Source organism: Pteropus medius, unplaced genomic scaffold (assembly GCF_902729225.1).
Source record: "Pteropus medius unplaced genomic scaffold, Ma_sr-lr_union100, whole genome shotgun sequence".
Taxonomy (NCBI): Eukaryota; Metazoa; Chordata; class Mammalia; order Chiroptera; family Pteropodidae; genus Pteropus; species Pteropus medius.
This window is the reverse complement of record NW_024342467.1, coordinates 180750-205975: the sequence shown is the minus strand read 5'-3', so window position 1 is coordinate 205975 and position 25226 is coordinate 180750. Positions and strand designations below refer to the sequence as shown.

The window sequence follows — 25226 nt, the reverse complement described above, 5'->3', positions numbered from 1 at the left end:
CTTTTCCAACCATTTCCCTCACCTACTTTATTCTTCTCCCACTTACTGCTTCATTTGCTTTAACCCCATCTGCCTTTCAACAGAAAACAACAACAACAACAACAACAACAACAACAACAACTCTCACTTTTTTGCTTCTCTAGCTTGGCTTCACATCACCTGTACATGTATGTACAGCTTCACTTACGTACTTGTTTATTTGTTTAACAGAAGTTTATTGAGTGTTATCTCTGTGGCGGGCACAGCAGTGGGCTCTCAGCATACAGTGGTCCACTAGACATATTCAGACCATTCCAGGACGAGGCTTACGGTCAAAAGGGGAAACAGATGGTAACCTAAGAATTACACAGGTATCGGGCAACTCCAACTTCGGCGAGAGCTAGAAGGGCTGTGGACACATGTGATAGGAAGACCTCACCTGTTCGAGGGGTCAGGGAACTAGCTAAGTCAAATGCTGTTGCAAGACCTAGTAAAGCAAAAGAAACAGTGTGGGCAAAGGTGATGAGTGAGGGAGGACCAGGAGAAGGTCAAAGGAACAGTGTCCTTGGGGGATGAGGGAGGGAGCAAATGGCAGAAGAAGGCAGAGAAGCAGGCCAGCCTGAACTTGTTGGCCACATAAGAGTTCTCTGACTATACTGATCCACACCTTCCAGCCTCAGTATCCCTTAGATACCGACAGAATAAATCATATTTTAAGAATCGAAATAACCCAATAGGAAAAATTTAGTTCCTTAACAAAATGCAAACTCTAGTTTATTATATTTGTATTCAAGTTTCATATCTGCATAAATCATATATTCATGCAATATGTGATGATACAGGGGTATCAAATTTTCTTTGTATAGTATGTTCACTTGCTTGTAGTATTTGCATAATTTTTTGAGACTATAAATGTTGACCATCTTATTTTATGTATACACAGAATGGAATCCATTAAAATAAAGTGTTATCTTTTATTCTGTGATCTGCAGAAAGTTTAATGTATATGAACAAAACAAGTTTTAAGGCTGTTCTATTGTATGTGTGTGTTTACACATACACGGAAACACACACAAACGCACATTTATTGTTTAGAGCAGTTTTTGATTCCCAGAAAAATTGGGCAGAAGGTAAAGAGATTTCCCATATAACTCCTGCCTCTACACACTCATAGCCTCCCCCATTATCAACATCCCCCACCAGAGTGGTACATTTGTTATAACTGATGAACTAACGTTGACATCTTATCACCTAAATTTCATAGTTTATATTAGGTTTGCTGTTGGTGTTGTACAGTCTGTGGGTTTTGACAAATGTATAATGACATGTATCATACAGAATAGTTTTACTATTCTAAGTAAGAATCCTCCTGTGGCTTTACCTAGTCATCTCTTCCCCCCTCCCTCCAAACTGGCAACCACTGATCTTTGTACTGTCTCCAGAGTTTTTTGCCTTTTCCAGAATGTCATATAGTTGGAGTTATGCAGTATGTAGCATTTACAGATTCGCTTCTTTCACTCAGTAATCTGCCCTTTTTTTTTTTGAGCCAGTCCTATATGGCTGAAGTTCATTAGCACCATCAAGTAATAGTCAATTACTTATGTCACACATGTGTCCATGGAAGGAGAATTGTTACATAAGCGCCATATTTTTTCTAACAAACAAAGCAGAGACAAAGCTGAGAGCCACCAGCTTGAGTAAAATGCAATCTGAGGATCCCTGCTTCTGCATGAGTGCGTTTGTGGATGCCATTTCTGCCTGAAGCTGTGTGTTTACTTTACACTGTAAGAGCATGTGAACATGCACACCATTCTGAACTGGTGCTAACCGATCATACATTATATTTACAGCTGAAGAAGAAAAAGGTGTTTTATCTGCCTTAGACAAAAGCTCTACACACAATGCATGCTCAGGTAATCTAGATTAAAGAAAACAACTCGATTTTAATAATTTGACTCAAACTCCTTACAAAATGAAACTAACTCACGATTTTGTTTTCTTCCCCCTCCTCTAATGGACCGATAGATGAACTATTAAACGTGAAATCTGAGGAAGGTGGTAAGATTTATGCATTTCTTTGGGGTTACAATTTGTTTAATTTTTAATACTGCTTTTTGCATGCAGGAAATGCAATGTTTATCTTTGGAATAGCTTTGCATTCCCAAGCAGATTTTTCAGGTGACTGTCATTTTTCTTTATAAATTACTTTAAACATGCTCAGGCACAAATTATTACATGTGGATCTGTCATCCTTAGTATAATTAATTTCACAATGTTCAAACTAAAGCTAAAAGTTACGATGTCAAAGGTTTTGTGTCGCAGTAGAAAAAACATGGCTTTCAGAATCAGATAGACCTGAATTTGAATACTCGTTCTACCCTAAATGGCCTTGAGTAATTTGCTTTATATTTAAATTCTCTCAGCCCTTGTCATTCTTGTTCGTAAAATGAAACCAATACCAACAGTCTTGCTGGGTTATTGTCAGGGTTGGAGATCATGTATGTAAAGGGTCTTCATGGTCTCTGACATAGGGATACTCTTCAATGGTAAGTGGTTGAAATAGTAGGACTAGAAGTGTTCTGGTGGTGTACTGTGCTGCATCTCAGTTGAGCCTTAGTTAAATGCAGGAGAGTTTGCTGACAAGGTCCCAAACCCAAGTTCACCAAACCTAAAATCATTTACTGAATAACCCTCCAAAAGAGAATCCAGAATCATGGATTCGTATGAGATATGCATAGTCTTATGTAATCCCAGGAAATTGGGTATGTTTAACCTTGTCATAACCTTTGCTCTCCATACTCCCAAGGGTTTATTTCTAATGGTTTACCAGGAGTCCAAAATAGCCTTGAGATTCTGAGCTATATTCTAGAGTACCCCCTGCCCTGGGTGGCTGGCTAGCATGCAGTCGGCCCTGGTCTTTTCAGGTTTCTTACAGGACTAGAAATGAGCCAAGGTGATCCTATGGGCTTCAGTTAACTAGAGCCAATGACTTTCTTGACTAATTCTGAGCTGTATTTGGACTTAATTCCAAGAGTGAGAGATGAAGAAAATCTAAAAAACAGAGGAATAAGAAATAGTACACTGTGTACTACTTCATGAATGTCCATGCGTATTTTATCAGAGTGACTACTTATTTATAAATATTGAAATCATACCAGGTTATAAAAAGTAATCAAATAGTTAATGCAAGTTGCCATTCCTTGGCCTCCATTTTCATAAAAACTTGTCTTTCGTGGCTTAACAGATAGAATATTTTGATGGAATAAAGGGTGTTTTTTAAAAATTATTTTTTGAAAGGGGAACTAGATTTATATAGGTGAGATAAAGGTTGTAATACTCATCATCTAGTTTTAATAAATCTTAACATTTAACAAATGTATTTATCATTATACATATGCTTTAACTTTTTAATGGGAAGATCGTTATTTCTCCTATGCCCAACCTCCTCTGTGTGTAATCTGCTCTTTAATTTTATTATCTCCTATTTAATTGTATTATTTTTTAAAAAAAAAACAAAACAATTTTTGAATAGGTGGTATATTTACATTGGTACAAAAAACCAAAATGATAAAACATATATGGTAAAAAAAACTCTCACTCCCATTCCTGCACCCCGCCCCTTTCTTCTATGCCAATATTCTCATCCCCCACTGTATCCTTCCAGCAGTTTTTTACACAGACACAAGCAAATATGAGTCTACATTCTCAGGTTTCTCTTTCTTACAAAAAAAGTTTTTGGTTTTAGAGTTTTTCTTTTTCTTTTTTTAAATTTTTTTTAGGCGAGGCAACCTTTGGTTGACCTCACAGATTGCAAGGACCTTGTCAGTTTACAATCCCTTATTTTTTTATTTTTTATGCCTACAGCACCTGGTCTTCCTAGGTGGTCTCCCATCCAAGTACTAACCGGGCCCGACCTTGCTTAGCTTCCCACATCAGACAGGATCGGGGTTGTTCGGGGTAGCATGGCCGTAGACTGGAGTTTTTCTTTAATTTAGTAATAATGCTACATGCAACACTAACCCAGTAATCATGCATTTCTTAATAGAATGAAATCAGAAATGCTACTACTGTCCAAATTACATGCTTACTTTCATAAACCTCCTCCAAAGCATGTGCCAAGATACATTGGAATAAGATTGATATCTTTCTACTTATTTAAAACAACTTTTGCCATATTCGTTTATAGTTACACAGTCTTTGTTTCATAGAATAGCAGCTCATGTCCTTTTTTTTTTTTTTTTTTTTTTTTTTGAGAGCTCAGTTTAACTCTAAAGATAGATGAATGTGCTCTTCCCCTAAATGTGTATTTTTTCTCAGGCAGAAAAATTGATCTACACATTTTCTCGGTTAACTGCAATGCCACATAATTTCTTTCCCATTATCTACCTCTTCTGCATTGGCAATCCCTAGGATAGCATCAGTTTAAAAATTAACACGGCCATGAGTTTAAAAATATTCTCAGTGCACAGAGAACTTGGGATGACTGAAAAAAAGAATGCTCAGTTAATTAGTTGACTTCAAAATGTGTGCCCTTCAGAAAACTGCCGGGAGGCCCACATCCTGAATTAAAACACTGATTATGATATGCAGGACATTAAACAATCAAGAAATAAAAAGAGCTCAATCCAGGGATGGCTGACTTTATGGGTCCTGGGGGCGATAAACTCTAGCACCCTGCTGCTTGGGGGACCGTTCATGCCCAGTGGTAATCCCGTTAGGTCATGGCTGAGCGTTATCAGAAAGCCCAATGCTCGTGACAACAGCAAGGAGACAGTTCTAGAGGAGCTGTCACCCAGAAAATCACTCTGATTCAGTGTCATAATGAAGTGTGTTTTCTCCCTCAAAATAGATAATATAATGGAAACCCAGAATTTGGCCAGTTCATAAAAACGTTTTAAGTGGAAAAGAAACTAAGTGATATTCTGAGATACTTGAGAGTGGCTCTGAAATCACCTTGTGACCACATGTAACAATCTCAATCTCAATTCATGCATTCTAACATATAGAAAGTTTTTGTGTTCCACTAAATTGGGAAAGAAAAAGATCCATCAGATAACCGAAGAGAAAGGAGTGGTTTAAGCAAAAGAGCATTAGATGAATTCACATCACCTAAATCTCATCATTTGGCCTTACTCAAAAGATCCCTCTCTAAGACAAGACTAACTGAACCAATTTTTAAATTTTTCAGTTGTCCATATTAACGATTTAAATGTTTATCTTCTGCTACTTCTTAGTTTACTACTTCCAGGCTTATGATTCTAAATTCTGGCCAAACATCAGAATGACTGAGAAGCTCATTCAGTAGCTCCCATAGGTCTGAGTGAGAACCTTTAGTCCATAGCAATAATATGCATTTTTGTCCCTGTGCCCAGGTCCTCGCTAGTCATTCAGAACCTTCTCCTGCGGGTTCTGAATGGCTGACAGAGAATCCAATTGCTTCCTCACATACAACGTAGCAAATACTAAGCTCGTTACCTTTTCTCATACACCTTCCCTTATCTCTGTCTCTCCTAGCATCCTCAAATGAACTGCTATAAAATAGGGGTGCACTTTTAAAACCAAATACTCTTCTTTCTTGATCACCATGTAGTCGGTAGTGTTCTGTGTAGATATTCCCCTGCCCCACGTCTCAAGTTTCTCAGTTAGATTGCTGCTCGTTAAGATCTAATGTTAAAATGGAGGAGTGGGGGTGGGAGGGGGGATCACCCAAAAGAATTTTTTTTGGAGTACCTACTCAGGGTCTAGCACTGTTGAGTTTTGGGAGAAGGGAGGTATTTTCTTTTTCTTTTCTGTGTGTGTGTGTGTGTGTGTGTGTGTGTGTGTGTGTGTGTGTTGTTTCCAAGACAGTGGGTGGGAGTGGATTTCCCCCATCTGTTCTTGTTATTGTCTATGTCTTTTTCACTAGAAGGGAGTTTTTAGAAGCAGTATTCTTGAATTCCAAACAAGTACAATTTGTTACCAGAGCCTTTGATAATGAAGAATATTTTTCTTGTTAGACTTTTTTGCGAGGTGGTTTCCTACCCATCATCCCCTCCCCCCCCAAACTCTCTTTTGGGTGATGTGAGGGTAGTGTCGGTGTTTGGGGTTTTTCATGTGTGCTGCAAGTATGCGGCCTTTACAATTAGTCATAATGTCGAGAGTGGGGACCAGGGAGAAAACCAAAGAAACAGTCTTCCTGTTTCACACACAGAGATGAAGGTAACTTATGTGACATTTATCTGTCTATTTTCCTGTGCTCTCATTTTTGGTCTATGTTTCCACCTTTTGTGTTCCTAATTTATGCTGAAGTCATGAAACAGTATGATTTCAAAAATATTGCTGCCACCAGTTTCCCACATCAGCTTTCTGTCACCCACACTCTGTGAACTTAAGAGAGCTTCCTCTATATGTCAGTTTTCACTCATTGAAAACTCACTGGGTCAGAATCAGTTAGGCCTCATTGGTTCAGGATCATTTTTCCTAAGGAACGTTTTCCCAGGAGCATAGGGTTTTTATTTTTGAATGCTTGGGCAATGCAGGGCAAACATGCTGAGTGATTCTGCTATCTCGGCCATCATGCCAAGCTTTGCCTGGCTGCCAGTGGAGTCATCTGACCTTATAAAGCCTCCAAACTACAAAAGCTTAAATATTAGTTTATATATGGGATGATCCTTAATAGGCTCTGAAGTGAAAGCAGTGTGCTGCCTGAGGAAATATCTTGACCTGTGAGCCAGGGGTCCCCAGCCAGGTCTGTACCTAATAGATCATATGACCTTGGGCTTGTGTCTTTTTCCTCATCTGTAAAATGAGTTAGTTAGAGGAGACAATCTCTAAGATCCCTTCCAGTCAAGACTGAGTTTTCTCTTTGGGCATCTCATTGGGAGAAAGTACAGCAGGTTCCCAGACAGGAAGGCAGGAAAGCATGTTTGAGAATTGGCAAGAGGAAGAGTTTTGCCGAACTGTAGGCTTCCCTGGAGGCAGTGTTAATGAAAGGGCTGCATTAGAGCTTCACTGTAGAGGTCCTGAATCCCACTATAAGGAATGTTACTTTGCTCCGTAGTCAGAGAGAGCCACTGAAGGCTTTTGAATAAGGGAGTAGTAATCTCGCAGCTGAGCTGAGCAAAGGTATACATGGAGAGGGTGCCTTTTATGGAGTGCCAGCAGGCTCACCAGTGGGCAAATGCTGAAAGGTCCCTGGGTAAGGAATTTGCCATCCGAATTTAAAAAAAAGAAAAAGTTGGAATTGGAGATGGAAATTTGAGAATCTTCCCAAGTGAGATTGGAACCATGAGAATAAATAAGGTCTTCTACAGAGAACTAAGAAAGGAAGATCTGATGGCTTAGGAAGAGACCTTAAGGGCACCTGGAGTAGGAAGAGGCAGCAGGGAAAGTATTGTCAAGAAGCTGTGGGGACATCCAAGAAAGCCACTTCATAGAGACTCTGAGGAGAGTCATTCCCAAAGCGAGCAACTGTTCGAAGCGCTACAGAGGTTGAGGCCTGAGAAAAGGGGGTTGGGGCTGGCCATGAGGACATGAGGACCTCACGGGCCACTTCAGTGTATGGTGGGGGCAGGAACTTGATTACAGGAAGCCAAAAGAGGAGTGGTGGCAGAGTAGAGTGTGTGGCTGTAGAAGAAACCGGAGCAGTAACACGAAGGAGAACGTGACAGGAGATGGCAGTATCAAGTGAAGACTGACAATGTACACTCATCTTCTAAGGTCAGGGAGAAGAAGCCTTGGAGAATGAAAGGCTGCAGATGCTGGGGCCGAATGACGCAGGCTTCCAAAAGGAAGGGGCAAGCATAGGGAGGGCTAATCTTAGAAAGGAAGAGCATCACGAAGGGTCATAGAGTTGGAGGCTGAGGTGAGAATTTCAGTACGTCATGTCTGTTGGCCTTTATTTTTGTAGTTAATGTCTGTGGTTGGGTTATGTGACATGAAACTAAACACAGAGACTGAGAAGCTTTCAAGATCTTGAAAAGGGGGCTTAGTGTAGCATTTGTAGGTTTGACACCTCAGAGCTCCACAACCTTCGTTCATCCTTTAAGATAAGCAGGATACGATGTCATAACTTAGGAGCAATATTTGCTCGTCCTCTGGACAGAAGGTCTGACTCCAGTTCTGTAGCTCTTACCAGGGCTTCTCTCAAAGAGCTTATCATATCTCCATGTGTGTCCTCATTTTCTCACAGTTGAGTTGAATTATTTCCAGTTAAAAGGATAGCGTGATTCCTAAGAGCCAACAGACGGGTTATTTTTCAAGTCTCGACTTGTCTGTTTACGGACCTAACCCTGTCCTTTTCTGCTTGTAATTTTTTCTTACAAGTTATGTATAGTAATCTCAAGCATCTTAATTATCAGGGCAATAATTGGGAGGTTTCTCTGTTTTCTGGTTCAAGTCAGTGCCAGTTTCATTGCTATTAGCTAAGTAATAAGTTCTCTTAAAAGAGAAAATGTCCATAGTGCAGCCTATTTTAACTGTTAAATCACCAGGATACTAAGTAATAGGCCAAATTCAATGGTAGATCTCAGATTCTTTAGAAATAGCTTTAGACAATATGATTATCCTCACCACGAGTCCTTTTTCTCATTTCTGTTACTAAGTGTGAGTTTGATAGGATACAATATTAGTGAGGAATCTTTTGGTAGAAAGTAACAGATCCCTTCTCTAAATAGTTTAGCTTTAAACTTAAAAAGAAAAGAAAAGAATATATTGGATATTGGGCCATGTAACTAAGGACACACAAAGCTGGATCCAGGGGCTCAGACGGTCAGGATTCTCCAACTTTTGATGCTGTTTTTCTCTATGTTTGTCTCCATCACTGTGGGCCTCAAAACTGCATCTTTAGTACTTGGAATCCCAAAGAAAAAGAACTCTCTTCCATCCAGCTTCCATATCCCAAACTCAGAGAACCCTCTGGCATGTGCCCACCCCTGAGTCAGTCACTGTGGCCTGAGGAATGAAGGACTATGGCCAGCTTAGTGCACATGTTCACCTGGGATGAGGGTGATGAGGCATCTTAAGTGGTGTCCCCCAACGAGAACACTGAAGGAGAGGGGGGAAGTGATCCTAAGTTAGCAAAACCCGCAGGAATCTACTCTAAATATCATCCATCGCACAAAACCTAAACAGTGAAAACAAAGATAGAGCTTTTCCAGTCCACAGTTATTTTTAGAAGCCTCAAAGTTTATTATTTGTTGTTGCTAATGTTAGTCATGACCTTCCCTGGACTGACATCTGGATGAAAGCAATGACGCCTCCCCCCAGGGTTTGACCTAGCGGAGGACTTGAAAATGACTTCAGGAGGAACGCCCGGAACTTCCAGTGTTCAATTAAAGTCATCTGTTCCTCTAGGGTCTACACATTAATTTGAACGGGTTCCAATAAAACGGGTTTGGTTCAGCAATCACCTGGTTTCAGTCATACCACAAAGCAAACCATGAGAAAAAGAGTTTGAGCATTTCAGTCCCAGCTGAAAGGAGGAAGTACAGATAGGTAAAAAGGGTGATGCTGAGAGATCGAGAGAGGGAGGGTGGATGCATAACTGCATATTGATGGTCACATCCTGTCATAGCCACACCTACGGGCTACGTCTCAGTGCAAATTTCTCTGGTAACACAAACAGTGAGAATGTTTAGATTTAGACGGTTGTCTGATTAAAGTGATATTTTGCCAACTGTTTATAAACCACAGCGATGTGAGAGTGACTGGACTCCCCACTCCCTGATTTATAGCCAGTCTGCTCAGCACATCGAAAATCCCCTCAATCTGTAGATCTTTATAGAAACTGTGGTTGAAAATAGATCGAGTATCAGAATTCCAGTGTAGCTCAGAGAATATATAAATCATGATTGTTCCTTCGCTTCATGATGTATATAACAAAAACGTTTGCAGTTTCCAAGTGGCAATTAGATACCAGAACAATGCCACAGCTGATAAAACCATCAGCCCTTGGTTTTCAAAACATGTAGAAAATTCAGTGAAAGGGCTTGTTCTAGGATTTCTGGTAGCAGGAATGCCTCCATGCTACTAGTATTCACTATTCAGTGTTTTGTCAGTGTTTATGTTGTAAGAGTAGATCTTTTCCTTGAAGTCTTCCTTCTGGACCAGTGAGGTGTAAGGGGTTTTTTTGTTTGTTTGGTTGGTTTTTGTTTTTGTTTTTTTGGTCTTCCCAACAGGCATTAATATTATAATTTTATAAATGAAAAAACAGAGGCCCAGAGGGGTTAAAGGTCTTGCTGAAGTCACACAGCAAGTAAAGGGTGGTCCAGGGGCTCCCGCTCTATCCAGTGCCCGTTCCAACGCTGGAGCTGTGTCTCTGGCCCAGGCAGCTCATCCTCTGGGTGATTCCATAATTTGCCCTCTCTTCCTGTCATCCTTTCACTGCTACCCTCAGGGAAAGCAGACCTGCCTTTTCTTTCCTTTATGCAGTCAGGTTGCAGCAAAGGATAAAAGGAAGCAAGGGTGCCTTTCTTGCTCATCATCGAGCTTCCTGACATCCTCTGCCCCCTCTCGTTCCCTGGGCCAGTTAGGGCACGGTGAGGGGCCTCCCCGCATCCTCGCTGGCAGGGCAGGCTGTGCTGGCTATGGATTTAGGGCTTGTTGTGGGGGAAGATTCAAGAAGCTGTACAAACGTGGGAGACTAAGGTCTCCCACGTGCTTTCAATCTCATCTTTGTTTACTAGCTGAGAAATGGTGTGGTGATAAATTTGCTTTTATATTTAAAAACAAACAAATAAACAAACAACCTTAGACTATTTGTGAAGACTATTTCAGTGCAATTCTAATGATGCTCAGAAACTGGATGAGGGAAGATGGAACTAGAAATTTCATTCTGAAACTTCTTAAAAGAAGCGATAGTGGGATTAGTTTGTATTTTGATAAACTTTTTCTTCAATCTAGTCGTTGCCCAGTCTGTCCCATCTCAGCCCCCACTGCCTTTATTCCCGAGGATCCGGGGCCCTTGATGATGATATGTTTTGTGTTCTCTCACTTCGATCAGCTTGCCTGGGCCCAACAACAGGGACTCCAGAACCCGAAGGTGCTGACAAAGATGACCTGCTGTTGTTGAGTGAGATCTTCAACGCTTCCTCCCTGGAGGAGGGTGAGTTCAGCAAAGAGTGGGCTGCTGTGTTTGGAGACGATCAGCTGAAGGAGCCCGCGCCCACTGTGGCCCCGGGAGAGCCAGACCCTAAGCCCCAGACAGGCTCACTGTTCCTTCCGTCACAGCTTTTAGACCAAAATATGAAAGACTTACAGGCCTCGCTACAAGGTATGTACTATGGGGATTGAAATGAGGTTTTTCTGTCTGTTCATTTTCTTAAAATCAGAGGCCAATTTCTTCCTCTTTTTTTTTTTTTGTCTTTTTTGTTTGTTTGTTTTCTGATTTTTATTTTATATCTAGCATCTTTTTTTTTCCTTTTGTAATTTTCTTTAGTTTTCAGCTATAATTCTGTTTAGCCGAAATCTTAAGAGCCACATTCCAACTTTAAGATGCGGTGCGGGGTTTAAAATCTATTCCTTCTCCTAATTTTCTCCCTATGTTAACATTTTCTGTTAGTGAAAGGCGAGAGGGGTGGTTCCCAATATTATTGTCTTGCTTTGATTTTAGACCTTTCCGTGGCGTACAGGGGAGGGTCAGGTTACCCTCACAGCCACAGCCCTGCTAGGTCGCCCACCCCTGCCTGGCCACCGCCTTCGCTGAGTTCTCCTATATGCTCTCACAAGGCAAAGCTCTCCACATCCCTGTAGATGTGAGCTCTTTTCAAGTGCCAGCTGACATTACCCTGGGTTTCTTAACTCTTTTCACAATAAGTTTTATCTAGTTCTTGCTTGCTCTCCATCCTGGCCCACTCCAGCCCTGAGTGGGCCCGCAGCTCAGCTGTTCCTCTCCTGCTTGAAACACCTGGTTTAACCATCCCGTGCATCCCCGGCCATAGCAGAAATAGTTTCCATACTGATCTAAAGTGGTCTGCAATATTGGTAAGGGGTCAAGGCTCACCAGCAGCCCACATTTTAAGATATTCTCAAATGGTTTGGGTTTTTACCATGGATTTAGGCTACCTCTTTAATAAACAACTTGTTTATCTGGCACTTAAAGTTGAGAACAAACGGCAGAGCTGGAATGATTAAGTAATTACGGGCTATTATGAAAACCTTAGGTCGTTGGAGATGAGATCATGAACATAGCAAGAGCTGGTGGGCAAGACACAAAAGTCTTCTCTCTTTTTAATGAAATACACGATTCCTTTTATCTTCCTTTGCGAGGCCTATTTTGTAGCCATCTTGTTTATTTTCAGAAATGGAGTTAGAGATAAGAGAGATAAATGAAATCCAAAAATACTTTTCTGCTCTGCGTTTCACCATCTCTTTCACGGGAGCTCCAGATAAGCAATACTAGCAGTGACTTGCATCTCACCCCCACCTACCTGTGGTGGAGGTGCTAACAAGCTGTGGGAGAGTTGGAAGGCCAGAGCGGGCACCCACAACTCAGATCTCGAGGCTGCCAGAGACTCTCCAGCTGTACTGCGGGATGAATCCTACTCGGGCCCCCAGCTTTAGAAACTCCAGGGCCCCTGATGCCAACAGGGCATGATGATGGCAGTACTCCCACTTAGCCAGAGAGCGGCTGTGTGTCACTCACTTGTGAGTGTCCCATGCAAACAACAGACAAGTCAGAGCTCCACGCCCTTTTCCTGAGCGGGCAGAGTGAGAAGAGCTCAGGGCCCACGGGGGCCCTTGGCAGGGTCCCCAGAACTATGCCCAAGAGCTATGACAAGAACATTAGGCCAGGGTCTTGCACTTCGGCCTTGCCCCAAGTCCAAGGGGAAGGCACAGAACCACACTTGGGGCTGACAGGGAGAAAGAAGTACGCGCTCTACTGTGGAAAGAGAGAAAGGTCCTCCAAATGATGCCATTTGTTTCTGCCTTGAGGCTGCCACCCTAGAAGCACTTTGTCAAGTTTCTCATTCATTCAACAACTATTGATTGGGTCCTAATGAGGGCCAGGCCCTGGGGATTCTTCTGAGAACAAAAAAGACAAGGCTTTTTCTGCCTTCATGGAACTCACATTCTAATGAAGAGAAGACAATGAACGTAATAAAGAAGCAGCCACATAGTGGGTTAGAAACTGATTGACATTATTGAGAAAAGAAAAAGTAGAGCCAGGGGATAAGGAGTGTTGGGGGGCTGCAGGTCAGCCTGTAGAACTAAACAAGTTTCTCATTGAGAAGATGAGATCTCAGCCAGGACTTGCAGAAGGTGAGAGAACCAGCTATGTGCAGATCTGGCAGAGGGAACCCCCGTGCCAGTGCCAAAGGGAAGGACGTGCCTGGCTTGGACGAGGGTCTGCAGGAAGAGCCCTGTGGTTGGAGCCGACAGAGCAAGGGGGAGAGGTGCTCAGAGAGGAGACAGAAGCTGGACCACACAGGGCCTCATGACTTGAGAACCATCGCAGCATCCTGGGCCAAGGATGGACATGATCTGAGTTACCACCTGAAAGGATCGTCCTCTGCTAGGATTCTATATCAAGATCAATGTTGAAGGAGTTATTTTGTAACCTCTGAGTTATCCTGTTTCCTTTGCATGCCAACAGCTACAAATTGAATATCTATAGAGCTCAAAATGACAGAAAGAAAGTGGAACTGAAGGGTTTGAAAGAGGAAATCCCTTCAGCTTCCTGAACTGAATCACACCTAGCAACTCCCAGCAAGGGCTCCCGCAGTCCACCCCTGATGCTGCTGCCTGGTTTAGGGAACCTTCAGAACATGTGGTACAAATAAAAAACAGGCTCCCTGCTTCAATGATTGATCCTGTAATGCACTTATAACCACATTCTGTGCTTTTGTCAGGACTCATCGGCCCCGCAAAATGGAGGAAAAGATGATGTTAGCTCTAGATTTTTTTCCCACTGCATCCATGGTCTAAAAAAATCCATCTATATACATGAGTTCCAAAAGCATTTAAATAACTATTAAACTTTTAACATCTCATATTGAAACTGCTTCCCCTGATTATCCAGATCATCTCAAAAAATTAAACCACTGAAATAAATAAGTAGCCAAACTAAATGTGGAATAGAAAGGCTTATTGGCATATTGGCCCAGTGAAACAAAGAAACAGTAGGGCATGCAGAGCTGGGTTTTGTTCTGCAAACCCCTTCCCTTCACTCCTTCTGGAACAATTATTCAGGCCCCTCAAATTCTCTGGGCCTTTGCCTTCTCGTCTGTAAAATGAAATATTAATATGACTCACTAAATAATGTATGAGGAGACACCCAAGTCACCCAAAGGTGTTCATTCCACCTTTCCACAAGTAGGTTTTATCTTTTATCCCTGGGTTAACCCCCATTTCAGAGATGCTGAGCTCTAAAATTGTGTGATTCTGTGAATTTGCCGTTAGTAGCTAGCAAACCAACAATTACCGGCACTCCATATGGCACACATTTTGAGCCAAGCACTGTCCCGTGTGCTTTTTATGCCTGTTAACTTAATCCTCACAACACCCTTCCCAGGCAGGTACTGTCATCATCTCCATTTTATAGCCCAGGAAACTGAGGAAACAGAGGTATAGAGTGTCTAAGTAATATGCCCGAAATCATATATCTTGTAGGAGGCAGGCCAGGTTTTGAACCTGAGCCTTGTGACTCAGGAATCTGCCTTGGACCATATGTTCTGTTGCCTCTCAGTACCTTGTCTCTGATGGCAGACGTGATTCCCCAGCAAGTTCCTTCAGGCCTCTCCCTGGATGTTCCCGAAGGAGCAGGAATGGCGGAGGAAGAGTGTGGGTGTGGGAGACAGGGTCCCTGTCAACCACAAGAGTGGGGGATGTTCCAGAGTAGAATATTTGAAGTTGAGATTGTCTACGAAATCTTCGCCTTGTGCTAGCAGACACCCGCATGTCACTCGTGTGCACTCAAACTCAGTCTCGCCATTGGCCTAGCTCTCCGTGAGGTCCAGGTGGATCTATGTCCTCAGGGTCAGAGTATCAAGAAGACCGAGGTGGAAGGCTCCAGGCCGCCACCATAGCAACTCACCTCTCTCCCACATGCTTCCCCTCCCGCTCCTTCTGCCTCCTGCACCCATTCAGCATCCTCCCTCCTTGTCCCGCCATTCTCCTCTGCCTCCCTCCCTCTCTTCTTTGGCTCCTCTCCTCATTCTGCTCCCTAGTACTCTGGGGGAATAGAAAGGAAAGAGAATTTAGTGAGAGAAACTTTATATCTCTTTATATCTTCCTTTGCCCACCACCCTACCTCCCAACCCCATTTCAAGCTCTAGAAGAACAAAACAAAGCAACTTATATTTAGGATCAAGTTGTGCTGACAATTTAAAGAAGTTAATTTTAGCGAGGATTTCTAAGTTTCTGAAGTTACTAGCATGATGGGGCTGGGGTTTCCTGTGTCATACAGTGATGAGAAAATCGTACCCTCGCGAGGCCTCTTTCAGTAGGAAGAGAGTCAGCGGAGAGGCTGCCTGAGGTGGAGACGAGGCCAGGCTGATAGGCCTCGTTTGACATTCCTCTCTGTTCTCCACCAACATCCAAAATGTAATTTAGAAGTAGACACTGATACTGAAGAGATTACCATCTGCTCACAATAAATGCACCAGGACACCTTTTAATTTAGAATTCTGCAAACCGAAGTCAGAATCTTGTTCCAGATTCTCGCAAATGCACAGCCCTCTGCTGCTTCCAGATATCCTTCGGTTTTACCTGGTTCCGAGGTACCATTGCCATCCGGGTGGGTTTCTGTTTAAGCGTAATGAAAGGTCAGGCTTTGGTTTATCTCATATTCACTTTTCCTCTACCAGAGTTCGCCTCTTGCTGGTCCTGGCTTTGCCCAGCCAGCTCTAAGTAACTGATAATTCTGGGACTCCAGTGCAATAATGTAAAGGGAAAAAAAGACCGTGGAGATGTATTTAAAGGTAGTTTGAAGGTAGAGCAGACCCTCTCGAGTAAGACAGTGAAATTGTTACATCGAAGAAGCAGAACTTTCTAGGCCTACTGAGAAGCAGCCACAGGTCTTGGCTATCTGTAGGACGTAAGTGACTCCATCAGTCTGTACAAGGAGCCTTGATAGCCATCTTCTCCACCCTTATTTTGTAGATAAGGAAATCAAGGAATCCCAAATTGTTGCAGTTTATCCGCCATTCACATAGAGTCTGAACTCCTCAGCTTGACTCACGAGATCTGGCTCTGGTCTCATCGGTGCCCAGATCTCCCGTACATGAACTTGACGTGACTCCGGTTCTGCCGGAGAACCATATGTTACGTCAGGACCCCTGGACCCCTGGACCCCTGCTGTACTGAATTTCAGTGAGCCCAGCTCTCCCACCACTGGGACTGGACACATGCTCTCTCGTCCTCCCTGAGCATGCTGCCCACCTACACACCCATGATGCTTGCTTAAAGGATGGCTAACTTCCCACCCTTCAGATTCTCCGCTTGAATAGCTTCAGTGTCGTTTCATCTGGGGAGCCTTCTTTGACTCCCCTCTTTGCCCCAGCGGTCAGTGTTACGTGTTTCTGCTCTCCATTCCCCAAACACCCTGTCCTTAATCATTCCTCTTATCTCACCACATTGCAAAATTGATTTAATTTCCTGTCTCTTGCTTTAGGTCATCATGGGAAGGGCCCATGTCTGTGTTGCTAACCATCCTATTTCCAGAACATAGCTCAGTGCCCGAAATATAGTAGATGTTAAAAAGAGACTGGATAGATGGACGCATGATGGCCAGAATGGAGGGACAGAGCAAGTGGCATTGAATCACTAGGTTAAAAGAACACTATCCTAAGATGTGAACCTGAGGCCGATAGTCTCAGGGGTTGGTCCTGATGGCTGCGGAGCTATATAAAAGTCTAGATTCGATAGCTTAGATTAATGAAGGGCCTGCTCTCTATCTTCTGTACTTTCTGCTTTCACCTATTACAAGGTCCCATTTTATCTATGCAACACCTAATGAGTCAAGAATTTTTATCTACCTTTTGCAGATAGGGTAACTGGGGCTTAGAGTAGGGAAGTGCGGACAGCAGCCTGGCCCTTGTCCATCATGGCTGTGGTGCTGCCACTTTCCCCTTAACTGCCAACCTCACCCCAGAGCTCCCCGGGCTGCGATCATCAACCCAGACCGGGCTGGCTCTTCTGGTTAGTGAAATTATATTCACAGTAAAGTGCTACTCTGCATGGTGTTATTTTGGCTTCACTTGCTGCTCTCGCCGGCCGGTGTTATTTCTGGCTGATTTATATTTTCCCTTATGTAAGTAAAGGGGGCAAGATTGCTCCAATAAAATTTTATGTGTGTTTCCTGCAAATGGGCAGCACAGTTGACATATCAAAGGAACTGAAAGCTCGGAGAGTCATTTTGTTCACAGGGTTCTCCGCACTCCCCTGCCCCCACCATTCACCTCCCCTCCCCTGACACAACTGATCTGAGATGGGGCGAAGTCTCTCTAGCACACCTTCATGTTAAAAGCGCCTCAGCCAACTCATACCAAGTAGAGAACAGTTGATGGCAATCACAGGAATATTAGCACCACTAAGTTCTCTTCAAATAGAATTTTTCCTGACAGAAGCTGAGACATTTGAAATCTAGCCTGGCATTCATCCATAATTACCTTCATTGCACCCTTCCCCTAAATAATTCCCAGTGGGATACGAGTGAGGGTGAAATTGCAGTTGAGCTTAGTATCTGCTTTAATTTTTTTTTTTTAAATATAGAACCGGTGTCATAGCCACACCATTTCCTCCCTTCATGCACGCAGAGTCGGATCGTCGGACTGAGAGAATGTGACTGGGCACAGTGGCTGTCGTTTTTGCTTCAAACCACGAGACAAGGGAATAGTGATACCCTGTGTCTTTGTGAAAATTCTGAGGCGGTGACCCCATCATCTTAGTTCTCAAAGAGGGGATGTCTTGAGGCTCATCCTCCTTCATGTCCTCTGCTGCAGAGAAGCCCCCAAATTCATAGATTCTAGGTGTGGCTTATGTGGTTCATGAGTGTTTAAGTGAGCCATATTCGAAAATCCATAATTACAAAAGAATCCAATTAGAAGACATTTATTGTCCTTATGAAGGAATCTGCCATTATAAACCTTTAAATGATAGGCTTGAAAATATGACTTGTATTTCTGGTAATTTTAAATTACAACTTGATATACAGACATTCGTGTATAACTTTTCAGGAACACGTGCGATGCATAAAGCGAAGGACACTCCGTTTGGACATGTAGGTTTTTTCTGCTTCCTTTAGAAATGTGTTTCATTTTATGCTCTGGAAAGTATACATTGCTCCGAACCTACCTCTTCTTTTCAGTGTTCTCTGTATCCATTTTGAAAAATAAACGTCGTGCATATTTTTGAAATGGGAAGAATTACCTTGTAGAGTTCCCACCGTATCAAATAGCATACAGAAATCAGGGAGGGGTTGACTTCCATACCTCTCACCTGGCTTTTCTTGGAGTTAGTTCAGGTTCTCTCTGGAAGTGGGGGCCTCCCTGAACTCAGACAGCTTGACAGGATTGATGAGCTTAAAGCTGCAGGACCTGGGGGTGGGATGCTAAGGCAGACCCCTGTGTTTCTTAGGAGGGCCTCTCTCTTTGTCCTGGCTTTGGCCTTGACCCTGATTCTGACAGAAATGGTGATCCTAGCAGCCTCTTTGGAGACCATCTATGGAAGTGCTTCCTAAACTTACACTTGCTTAGGGGAGTTGTTAGAACGGTTTCCTGGGCTCCACCCCCAGGGATTCTGATTCAGTAGTCAGGGTTGGCCCTGTGAACTTGCATTTCTAACCAGCTCACAGGCGATGCCCATGCTGTTGGTGCAGGGACCATACTTGAGAACCTCTGCTCTAAGAGATTGAAGCCAGGCTGCTGGGGTTGATGCAAAGGTTCCTGGGCTCTGCCGAGCACAGGTCGATCTTGACTATACTTGATGTTGGGAAGAAGATTATAGGGAGAAGAGCAAACTTCACCCAGTTAGATTCTACCTCTTTCAGCTTTATCTGGCACATGATCGAACCGCAGTTTTAACTTTCCGCATTTACCACTGTTTATTTTGTGATTTGGGCTTAGAAAGAAAATGCTCATGTCCAATTTTTTAGGAACTGGGGAGGTTATGTTACTCCTGGATTACACCAAATAGTGTTCATTTTTAAAAATGGCTTTGTTGAACTATAATTGACATGCCATAAAATTCACCCATTGTAAGAGAACAATTCAAGGGTTTCTGGTAAATTTTAATTGTGCAACCATCACCGCAGTTCCGTGTGAGAACATTTCTATCATCCTAGAAAGTTCTCTGAAAATCTGGTGTTTTTGATTGTTTATGAAGTATATTTAGTACCTGTTCAAGTAACTTTCCAATAAATAACAATACTTTTTAAAACTTACTATATGTTTTCATTGTTCTAGAGACAATAAGTAGGTCAGAGGCTATTTCATTTGTCATTCGTTAGTTTTCATAGAGAAGTGTGTATGCCACTTGCCTAAAATAAAGTAATTCAGCTAATGAGTATTATAGCATCTACTATGCCAAGCATTGCTTTCTCACCTCTTAAAATAACGCTTCATCAGTGTACTTTTCATGATTTAAAAGAGTTCTTCAATAGTTTATCCTAATCAATATCCACCCTGTGCCAGGCAGTGCAGCAAAGGATGTAAAGATGAATTGTCCTTGCCTTCAAGGGGCTCACAATTCTAGGAGATGAGACAAAATGCAAACTAATAAATGCAGTAAGATTCTATTATGAGTCTCAGAATGGCCACTTAAACGAACAGCATTACATCCTATCAGTTTTGTGACATTCTGAGTGGCTTTCTTGCCCCAGAAATTTGTTTCACTGCTCCAACCGAACTCTACCATGCAGACGTTTTGCCTCATGAGGGCCTTATCAGAAACAAGAATTTTTCTATAGAAAACACTGTGACCAGAGCATCCCAGTACAAGGATATCGTTTTCACTTGATGGACCCAACAGTGATGCATCATTCAGTGGTCTGTGTTCCACAGTGAGAATCAACAACGGACTTAGTCTACAAGCACCTAGGAATTTTGGAGCACATTGAAGTAACAATTCCTTGCCTCACTGAGAAGACAGGACTTACAAAGAATTAAAGCAGATGTGCAAAAAAGCATATGGTTAAGTTCTAGGACTGCTGAATGCCTTTTGCTCATTATGAGCAGGCAGAGCACAGAGGTCATTACAGAATGTTGGGATATGTAAGCTAAATGCCATTGTGAAGGAATGGCATCAAGGTGGTGGGAGGCTTTCTTTCCCCTTATGTATTTGGACTGGACTCTATTTACTTAACTTTATTAACGAAACTTCCCAGTTTAAATTAACTGTATAGAAAATAAAGGAATTGGATCATGTCGGAAGCAGAGAAGACTTGGAGTTTGCTAGTTTTAGTGCTGCACTTAATGGTGTTCACTTTTCTAAGCTTTTCCCATTTATGACAGAAAACAAGACACTTGGTTTCCTTGGAATGCTATTGATAATCTTTGGTGTGACCATGAAATGATGCTACTTGAGAAGAAAAATGGGCATAATGCTAAAGGCAAAGATGCTTTAACCTCAGCATTTTCTCATTTGCTTTTCAAAATCCAATCATTTCTCTAGTTCTCCATACTTTTGAGTTGGGCGTGATTATACATATCTACTCTCCCCTAAAGCTGTTCCCAGTATGAGGAACTGGAGAAGAAAGGTCTTGTCTCTTTCTTTGGAGGCCACCTTGTCTGTGCCCATCAACTGGGGGGCAGTGGGACTGCTCTTCCCTAGATCTAACGACCTCTGGTTTTGAACATTAGGCTGGTCAGAGAGAAATGTCAATCCTCCTCCTACTCCATGGCCAGCACCAAAGGCGAGCAGTCCAAATGACAGCGGCCCTGCAGTGAAAGGTAATACGGTGTTTCGTCCCTCTGAAATGACACTCGCCTTCCTTTCCGCTGGCCTAACACAAATTTTTCTGTCTTTCTTTACATTTGAGCACCTGCTACCAGGGTAGAGAGTTTTACATGATCCTAGGAATTATATTCTGACTTTTTTTCTGGCCTAATGTCCTAATTCATAATTCCCTTTATCAAATCTAATGAGGAAGAAGCAAATATCTGTCTCCAAGTGACTGGGTACTCCCCAAGATTGGGTGGAAATGGCAAGGTAGGAAAGGCCACTGAGGTTTGTTATCTTAAGCTGAAAATGCCATTGCCACCACCAGAGAAGGCATTTGATTAGAGCTCCTCAGAAAGAGACAGGTTTCTTAGTCGCCACAGAGGCCTTTCAGGCTCCTGAGATCTGTTCTGTTTTGAGACAAGCCCCTGAGGAGGACGTCTGTTCAACCGAAGATCTTGTCTAAATTTGTAGCTCTCTCTCTCTTCCTTTGGTCATCACCCATGTTCCCTGGGTTGACCAAAGGAAGTTAAAAGAAATGGCTCTTCTATTATCATCAAAAAGCATGATATTCTTTTAGGTGTTGTGCAAATAGGTGCACCTGGTTTTCCCTCAAAGAATGGAGGCCTGGGGAATGTGAGCGTCGCCCTAAAGTACAGGCCTGCGAACTTGCATTTCTTCCCAGCTCACGGGTGATGCCCCTGCTGTTGGTGTGGGCGCCACACTTTGGGCACCATTCTGGGAGGAACCAGGGCCATGCCCCCTCTCTGAGGGCCTTCTAAGACCTTTGCAGAGGTTAGGAGGAAGGGGAAGTGAGTGCGTAATCTATTTTCACTAAAGATATCTTTACGATAGCTTGATATTTTCTATCAAGAATAGACTAATCCTCCTAAATCAGTCTTGTCCCATGTAACTTCCTTGTTTGACCTCCTACATGACTAATGAAGATTACTCCCTTTTTTTTAGTTGTCCTCCTCCCCACTCCAGCCAAACTATATTGAGATCTCTCAAGTCTCAGTTTATCACATCAAAATAAACCAAGTATTTAAGGGCTAACTGCACATGGAATTCAATTAATGTTGCACAGTAATAACTTACGTATTACCAACTAGCCTTGCTTACCGTCGTTTTCTCTCTAAAATATAGTAGGTGTGTTGATTTATCTCATTATAAAGTAATATATCTACAAGAGATTTTGCAAATAAAGACACAGGAAGCAGAAGTATAACATGACTGGCACAGCGCCTTAACACTTAGGTGTCATTTTTATGAAAAGATCAAAGGCCCCGCTTATGTTGGCATAATCCCATCAGTATTCTCCCATCACTCTGATATAACCAGTTTTTACCCTACCAATGTTTTTTGAGACTCCTTTTAGCCAGATGGCAAGCACATTCCTAGCTGCTCTTAGCTAGAAGGATAACCTGTCAAAGAGACATTTTCTTTGTGCTTTTGATACTCCCACCTGTTGGAGAAGGAAAAAAAAAAAGCGAAGCGTGGGTCATCCAAGCCAATGAACTTAGATTCTCATATGGAATGATTTATATAAAGAAGAGCCCCCAACTTATTTAGAAATCACTTGCATCAGGTACTCTTTTGAAAATGTTCTCCTCATCTGGAAAATAATTTGGCTCTATAATTGTGGTATTCAGGAAGTTAGGGCAGGTGGTTCCATAAAAGAGCATCTGAAGGCAGAACTCCAATGAGGCTGAAGGGGTCTGGGGACAATTTAGAGCCCAGTGGGGAAAGGGGAGGCATGTCAAAGGCCCCCTTCTCCTGCCTGACTGGAGAAGGTTGAAGAAGGCAGTGACCCGGAGGGAAGAGGAGCAGCTAGGCCTAAGTGCCAACGCCCTCTGGGCCTGTAGCTTTGAAGCCTCAAAGTGGCCACCATATTATTTCTCTTGACCTAGGGGATTTGAAAAGATTCCTCCAGCAGACACTGGAAGGCACCTTGCCAGCCATGCAGTCTGATTTCTGAAATAACTTTGATATCTCCTGCTTGTGGGGAAGGGGCAGGGTCTGAGGTTTTAGGCAACTCTGTGGGCTGTGGCCCCCTGCCAGGGTAGGGGTGCAAGTGGAGTTTAACACAGGAGCTCAGTCTTCCCTGAGCTTTAGGCCGTGGTTTGGAAAAGATACTCAGCCAACCAACAGGGAGACATGGAATTCCCTAACTAGTTTTCGAGACAGAGTGTAATGGGATTTGTCTGAGCATCCTCTCCTTTCAAGATAAGCCTGGACCCACCTGCAGGTAGCGTGGCAGAGGTGGGTGTTTGGAAGATGGATATACTGATGTTTCTTCTTCTCTCCCCAGAGCCTGCCAAGGCTGCCTCGGACCTGACTGCCTGGTTCAGCCTCTTTGCTGACCTTGACCCTTTATCAAATCCTGATGCTGTTGGGAAAACCGATAAAGAACATGAATTGCTCAATGCATGAGTCTGCAGCCTCAGGGCGGGAGCCCACGTGCCATTCCTCAGCCACACACCTGGGGGCTCACAGACGTATGACGTTATCAGTATGCCGTTTTAATATTTACGTGCCATTTTAATAAATCAAAAGGGTCAAAGGCCCTGTTTATATTGGTATAATTATTTACTCTCATTTGGTATAAAGGGTTTGAGTGTATTCTCTACATGGACCTGACAATACAGGATTGTCTAGGAGCTGTGTCCAGTGTGGCCACGTTCCTGCCAGCCTCCACATCATGGCTGCTGATGTGTCACTGGGCAACTGTGAGATCCATGTTCAGACCATAAGCCTACTTTGCGTTAGGTTTAAATAACGCGTCCTACAGCCTCGAAGGCAGCGGGAGGCTGACAGAGCTTAGATGCCTCCTCTTACACTCCCGTAGAGTGGGGCTGCAGGGAGACTCGCTCTTCCTGCTCAGCCGCCTTCCAGTGAGCTCTGGGTGAAGCTCCAGCCAACCAAAGACACTGTCCGCGGCCCTGGCCTGCTGGCCCCGTGTTCTCTTACGGGCGGAGGAGCCGGCGGGTCTCCGCTGCACGAACCTTTCTATGGAAAGCAGCCACATCTGCAGATACCAGTGTCTCCTTTTGTCCTCTCCATGGCTGGAATTCAAAAGCATGTATTTCTGGAGCCCCTTGTGACATTACCTTTTTTTTTTTTTTTAATTAAACAGAAAAGATATTTGACATGCAAAGTCAAGAAATGAGTCTGTTGTGGGAACTCAGTGGGAAGGTGCTGTGGAGGCGGGGGCTGGCGAGGGACAGAGGAGGAGGGACAGCTTCACCTGCAGGAAGCTGACATGACCTCATGCACCTCCAGGTACAGCAGCTGAGGGAGGAGGACCTGGACTTTGGTTGGCCCCAGCAGGGGTGGGAGCAAGTATTGAATGTCAGAACGTAAGTGGCTCAGATAGTCGACAGTGTTAGGGACCCCCGTGCTGGCACCTCACCTCCCCTCCCTTGTCACCAATGACATGCTAAGTGACAGGCCACAGAAGCCCACGTACAGCCCTTTCAGTGAATTGTGGCCCTCAGTGGGGGTAGAATTGATGATCAGCCAGGAAATGGTTCTGTGTACTCAGCTGGGCCAAGGAGGCCTCTGCTACACTCCTGTGGCCTCGGTCACCAGCTCTGAAAGGGTCTTCCAAGGCCACTGTCCCAAACCCACAGGAACGTTGGGCTTCCCCAGCTGCCTGTAGTACGCCCTCATGGAAGGGCCTCCACAGTAGCCCCTGTCCTCCCAAGACAGCCTAGGAGATAGGAGATGGAGCCTGGGTGGGAAGAAGCCTACGGGAGAAATGGGGCTGGGGACGCAGCCTGTTACGTGGCTTATGTAGCTCTGCTCACTTCCTGGCCACCACAAGCTGTACATGGGGTCTTTGAGGAGATCAAGATACAGCCCCAGGACCCCATCCGGTGACCCTCCCTCACACACACAGGAGGGCTTGCTGAGCCCTTAGGCTCCCTTTTGGCCCCTGGGCCTGTGCATTTGTTGCCCGCTCCACCCAGGATGTCCCACTTCCTGGCCAGTCCTTACCCTCAGCCGCCCTCACAACCCTACCCAGCCCCAGGAACCACCTCAGATCCACCTCCTCCACAGGGACTTCTCCAAGCATAGCCGGTGGTTGCCCTTTGAGGAACAACCCCTCATCGGTTTGACAATTCCCTTCCTGCTCGTCTCCTGACTCTTGATTAGCGCACACATGGTGCTCTGCCTGGCCACCTAAGGCCCTTGCTGCATGCAGCTGCCTCTACCACTAGGTGTTCCAACCCCAACGCACAGGGTCCCTGTTTCCCCCAATCTTCTCTGTGTCCCCGGTCATCGGCACTCCAAGTCACCTTGTAAGCACTGGATTAATGATTGCTGAATGGAGCTGCCCTGTGTGGAATGCGGATTAAACACTCATAGTTTCATCCTGGGTCGCAATT

General features: G+C 43.8%; 1 protein-coding gene and 1 pseudogene across 10 annotated transcripts in view; one reads left to right on the top strand and one right to left on the bottom strand.

Annotated features, from left to right (window-relative positions):
• ICA1 (islet cell autoantigen 1) overlaps positions 1-23941 on the top strand; it is a 132564-nt gene extending 108623 nt beyond the window's left edge. For 4 of the 10 annotated variants that reach the window (XM_039862264.1, XM_039862258.1, XM_039862251.1 and 1 more), the window contains exons 11-15: positions 1830-1892; positions 2005-2037; positions 10961-11230; positions 20757-20846; positions 23147-23941. In XM_039862264.1, the coding sequence (XP_039718198.1) occupies positions 1830-1892; positions 2005-2037; positions 10961-11230; positions 20757-20846; positions 23147-23268 (578 nt within the window). In that variant the 3' untranslated portion in view covers positions 23269-23941. The remainder of the gene's footprint in view (positions 1-1829; positions 1893-2004; positions 2038-10960; positions 11231-20756; positions 20847-23146) is intronic. The other 6 variants (XM_039862323.1, XM_039862291.1, XM_039862312.1 and 3 more) reach the window with 4 other exon arrangements.
• Positions 3835-3953, bottom strand: LOC120602607 (uncharacterized; annotated as a pseudogene).
• Positions 23942-25226: the final 1285 nt, after the last annotated feature.